Source organism: Sciurus vulgaris (assembly GCF_902686455.1).
Source record: "Sciurus vulgaris genome assembly, chromosome: 9".
In the NCBI taxonomy this organism is placed as follows: Eukaryota; Metazoa; Chordata; class Mammalia; order Rodentia; family Sciuridae; genus Sciurus; species Sciurus vulgaris.
Window position 1 is genome coordinate 65,500,839 of NC_136469.1, and position 5,689 is coordinate 65,506,527.

At 35.7% G+C, this 5,689-nt stretch overlaps 1 protein-coding gene across 1 annotated transcript; it reads right to left on the reverse strand.

The window, feature by feature from the left end:
- Positions 1-1,529: 1,529 nt before the first annotated feature.
- Positions 1,530-5,187, reverse strand: LOC306669803 (large ribosomal subunit protein uL16-like; the record flags this gene model as incomplete). The annotated part of the gene is made up of 2 exons (XM_079153960.1): positions 1,530-2,240; positions 5,121-5,187. 2 exons carry the CDS (start codon positions 5,185-5,187, stop codon positions 1,591-1,593), a joined length of 717 nt encoding a protein of 238 aa, XP_079010086.1. The 3' UTR covers positions 1,530-1,590.
- Positions 5,188-5,689: the final 502 nt, after the last annotated feature.

Genomic DNA, 5,689 nt, shown 5'->3' on the forward strand with positions numbered 1-5,689 from the left:
GCAGAATTATTACTGAAATGTGGTTTGATAGAAAAAACTTATCTCTGCTCCTTGTAATTGATATCATAATTGAAATAGAAAATAAACTAACAACCAGTCTTTGGTAGAAAGTACAATTCATGTACCTAGTTTTACATATATATGCATATATATTCAACTATTTGCAGAAAAACTTCAGTAAACACTTATATTCTGTGTTTAGATACAGCTTTGCCTTCTGCACAGAGTGAACAATGAAAGAATGCTTCAGTCCTCAGTGAATCGGCAATGTTCTGCCCTCTGTGGGTGGGTTTTTGGCAGGAATTAGACTGAATTTCATTTATGGCAAGGTTGTAAATGGTTCTGTTTGTGGGAGCCTGTGTTTTCAAAGAATCGTCAGTACTGAATTTCCTCCTGGATCAGGAACAAGACCTCATTTTGCTTTTTTTCTCTTCTACTTTTTCTCAAGGGACCTAAGAATTGTTTCAGGCTTGTACTGTGCATGAACTTTCTGGATAGATGGTAGCAAGTTTGTGAACTTTCAGAAAGGCAACTCTTGGTAAGGGAAAACTCCCAAACTGGGAGGACTTGGGGAGCTAGATTTTATCTTCCAAGCAATGAAGATTCTACTTCTTTGCTGGCAATAAGGAGAAAATAATATTGGTTCTGTCTACTTTATAAGGCTGCATGTGAAATAAATGAGATAAAAGTAATTACTTGAAAATTCTAAAAAAAAAAAAAAAAAAAAAAAATATATATATATATATATAAAGTACTGCTCCAAGTTAGAAAACTTTGTAAGTTTTGAACTTAAAAAGATAAAAAACAAAAACAAAAACAAAGACAATACCAATTTAATGAAAAAGTCAATGTATTGGTGTACTTATAATTTTATCAATAATAGGAGACTAATCACAAGCAATAGGGTTAAATTAGTCTTACTGGTGTTCTACCCTTCTTATACATACTATGAACAAACCAAATAACATTACTATTTCACATGATAAACATGAATCAAAATGTTAACATTAGGCAACTTTATTATATTTTTCCTTGGAAGAAGAGCTCTGTGGAAAATACTTGCAATTTCAAACAACACCTTTTAAATAATTCTCTGGATGAAATAGGTCCTGGACACAAATTCCAATTTGCATCCCACAGTCCCCATGTCCTATGCCTCATTTTGTACATGCTATTCTGTACTTGTCTCTTTTTCCATTGAAACTTCCCCTTTGCACATGTATCCAAATATTTTGAAAACCTGTTTTTGAAAAGTTGACTTGGAGTGGATTTTAAAAGATCATGGAGGATCAATGATCCCTTAAGGAACAAAAACAAAAAACAAATTTTTACTACCTACATACTATTGTCCCAACCTTGTTAATGGAAAATAAATAAATATCCTGAGCAAATTAGCTCAAGACATCTCCAAGATTTCTTAATGTAGCTAAATTTCTTTAAGATATGCTTGGAATTTTTGTTTTGATTGGTATTTCATATTAACTATCTGGCATTTCTTTTTTTTTTTTTTTTTTTTTTTTTTTTTTGGATACAATACAGGATTTATTGGGTGTGTGTGAGATTAAGAAGGGTACAGCACAGTGGACATCCTCATGAATGCAGAGCCCGCCACTTGTCCAGGGGACCACGATTGGGGATGTATTTGACCCCACAGCCATCAGGAATGAGCCGCTTCTCAGCCACCATGTCTTCAAACTCATCAGCATTAAACTTGGTAAAGCCCCACTTCTTTGAAATATGGATCTTCTGGCGGCCGGGGAACTTGAACTTGGCCCTGCGGAGGGCCTCAATCACATGTTCCTTGTTCTGCAGCTTGGTGCGGATGGTCATGATGACTTGGCCAATGTGAACCCTGGCTACTGTGCCCTGGGGTTTCCCAAAGGCACCCCGCATACCTGTCTGGAGCCTGTCAGCCCCAGCACAGGACAACATCTTGTTGATACGGATGACATGGAAAGGGTGGAGCCGCACTCGGATATGAAAGCCGTCTTTGCCACAACTTTTTACCATGTACTTGTTGGCACAAATACGGGCAGCCTCCAAGGCTTCAGAGGATAGCTGCTCATATTCATCAGACACCATGTGGCCACAGAGTGGGAACTCATCCACTTTTGCCTTTTTCCGCCCAAGGTCAAAGATGCGTATTTTGGCATCACCAGGCGGGGTGGCGGCCCATGGCGACACCAGGACCTTCGGTGGCGCGCCGAAGGAAAAGAGCACTATCTGGCATTTCTTAAAGGCTTGAAGTCAGCACCATTTCACTGAGCTCAATCAACCATGAGAACTAATCTTGAAGATTTAATACAGGATATTAGGAAGGATGGGCCAAGATGATTCTCATGATGAAAATCAGTATAAGAACATTAGGGCAGCCTACACAAGCCAAGTCTGATTCATATGTATCAGTGAGCTTCCAGGATCCATGTTACCAAATCCTAAAGAGCTTTTTTGCTGTTGATTCATAATTAGTGCTATCATCTTTCAGAATATATAGTCCATTCATTGAAATCATTGGATAAAAGTGTGTAGTTTACAAAAGGACACTTTTAAATTAATTCAGACATTTGAAAGGTCATACCACACACCCAGCTTGGACTTTCATATTAACAGAAAGACACACAAACACAAGCAAATACACATACTTTTCATTTGCCATATCCATACCCCTGATGTAAGACTTTAAAAGAGACATGTATTTGAGGGATAAATGAAAGTGAGAAGTAGAAATCCAGAGGCAAATACAAAAGCATTTTTCTTCTTTTAATGTTAGTTTAGATTTTTATTGAAATTCCATGTATTTTGGTGTCAGAATTTTGTAATAGTACATTGCACCTCAAAACATTTTTGTACCTTTAAAATTTTTTGGTGTGTTTTTATTATTTTGAGTGTGTGTGTGTGTGTTACGAAGGTTTGCATTTATGTTCTATTTGTGACATTTGTAACTTCACATAATATCTTTCTACTACTTTAGATAGTATATGTGAGTAGTAACTAACATTACACACTTCTTCCTTTATTGACTCATTCTTTTTCCCATTCAATTTTGATTGGTTATGTCTTTCTTAGTGTTCTGCTGTTTCATGTTCTTGAGACTTTATGATGTTATTTAGGAGCCTTAAAGGATATATCTTAAATTCCAGCCATTTAAGTGAGCTATTAGTGTATTAGTGGGCTTTATTCCCCTGCCCCCGTAGTCTCATCTATTTCACTTTGAAATTTTTGTGAGAACTCATTTCTAAGTTTTTGAGTTGAGACCATTTATCCACTTCATTCAATCACATTTGTGTCTGTCCTGGGCCTGTGGTTACATAGGATCAATTTTCACCATCATGTTTTCTCCCATTCACTTCTTACTGGAATAAAGTTCCTAACCTAATTTTTAAAAAAAAATTATAAAAACAATACATTTGTTTAAAATATATATGTATCCTTTATATTTATTTTATTTTTTTATTTATTTTATTTTTTCTTTCTTTTTTTTATTGTAAACAAATGGGATACATGTTGTTTGTTTGTACATGGCGTAAAGGCATGCCATTTGTGTAATCATAAATTTACATAGTGTAATGTTGTTTGATTCATTCTGTTATTTTTTCCCTTCCCCCCACCCCTCCCACCCCTCTTTTCCCTCTATACAGTACTTCCTTCCTCCATACTTGCCCCCTTCCCTAACCCTAACTCTAACCCTAATACTAACCCTTCCCTCCCCCCCATTATGTGTCATCCTCCACTTATTAGCGATATCATTTGTCCTTTGGCTTTTTGAGATTGGCTTATCTCACTTAGCATGATATTCTCCAATTTCATCCATTGCCAGAATGAAACTAAACCCATATCTCTCACCATGCACAAAACTAAACCCAAAATGGATTAAGGACCTCGGAATCAGACCAGAGACCCTGCAGATTATAGAAGAAAAAGTAGGTCCAGATCTCCAACATGTCGGCCTAGGACCAGACTTCCTTAACAGGACTCCCATAGCACAAGAAATAAAAGCAAGAATCAATAACTGGGATAGATTCAAACTAAAAAGCTTTCTCTCAGCAAAGGAAACTATCAGCAATGCGAAGAAAGAGCCTACAGAGTGGGAGAATATCTTTGCCAATCATACTTCAGATAGAGCACTAATCTCCAGAATCTATAAAGAACTCAAAAAACTCTACTCCAAGAATTCAAATAATCCAGTCAACAAATGGGCTAAGGAAATGAATAGACACTTCACAGAAGAAGATCTACAAGCAATCAACAAACATATGGAAAAATGTTCAACATCTCTAGTAATAAGAGAAATGCAAATCAAAACCACCCTAAGATTCCATCTCACCCCAATTAGAATGGCGATTATCAAGAATACGAGCAACAACAGGTGTTGGCGAGGATGTGGGGAGAAAGGTACACTCATACATTGCTGGTGGGGCTGCAAATTAGTGCAGCCACTCTGGAAAGCAGTGTGGAGATTCCTTAGAAAACTTGGAATGGACCCTCCATTTGACCCAGCTATCCCACTCCTTGGCCTATACCCAAAGGACTTAAAATCAGCATACTACAGAGATACAGCCACATCAATGTTCATAGCTGGTCAATTCACAATAGCCAGACTGTGGAACCAACCTAGATGCCCTTCAATTGATGAGTGGATAAAGAAACTGTGGTATATATATACAATGGAATATTACTCAGCCATAAAGAATGATAAAATTATGTATCCTTTATATTTAGATGACAGAATGGCCGTGTATAAATTTTTTCTCAAGCGTTCTTTTCTTTCTTCAGAAATTTCTAGGCAATGCTCAATTACTTTCTTGTATTGAATGTTCACTTGAAAGGTTGAAGTCCAATCTCATTTTGATTTTCTCCTTCTCTGGCATTTGTCAGATAGTTCCAACTTATTCCTGTTGTTTAAGCATAATGTACAATAACAATGTCTTATTCTCAAAAGTTTGGAAGTTACATTATATGTATGGTCACTCTATGAGTGATTTGATGTTATTGCTTAACTGTCAAAATAAACCTTTATGTTTCAAGTCCAGTCTCTTTACTAGAATGTTACCCAATTTAACCATTTTTTAATTCCTGCCTCTAAGATATGAAGTGCCCTTTCAATCAGTAGATAAAAATACCTTCTTCGTCTTCCTGTTCTCCTCTTCCTCCTTTTTTTCTGTATCGCATTTTTCTATTACTATCCATGCTCATACATTTACTCTTAAACTGAGGTTGGTTGCAATCACATGTTACTTCTCAACTCCTAGGGATGTTATTCGTGGCATGAATGTGACAAAGAGTATTTCCAAGGGGTGACAATCTTGTGTCATGGAAATAAAATTCTGGAGAGAAATGATCTAGCCCTGTAATAAACAGGAATAAAAATATCAATATTAAAATTAAAGAATATTATTCATTGTAACATATCACTTATTTTAAAAAATGGACTGCTTCTTTAAAAATTTGAACCTAGCTTTTATATTAATTTACATATTCATTATTTTGTTTTAATTATTGGCTGAATTTGTATGTTTTTTTATGCTAAATTGTTTTGAAATAACTTTGTACATTAAGGGTAATAGTCTTTTAGTCTTTTCTTGTATATAATCCATTTGTCTTCAAAATCTACTTAGGCAATCATATTTCTCAATCAGTGGCATCACGATATGTGCATTTCTTTAATTTACTTAGTGAAATTTTCTGTATT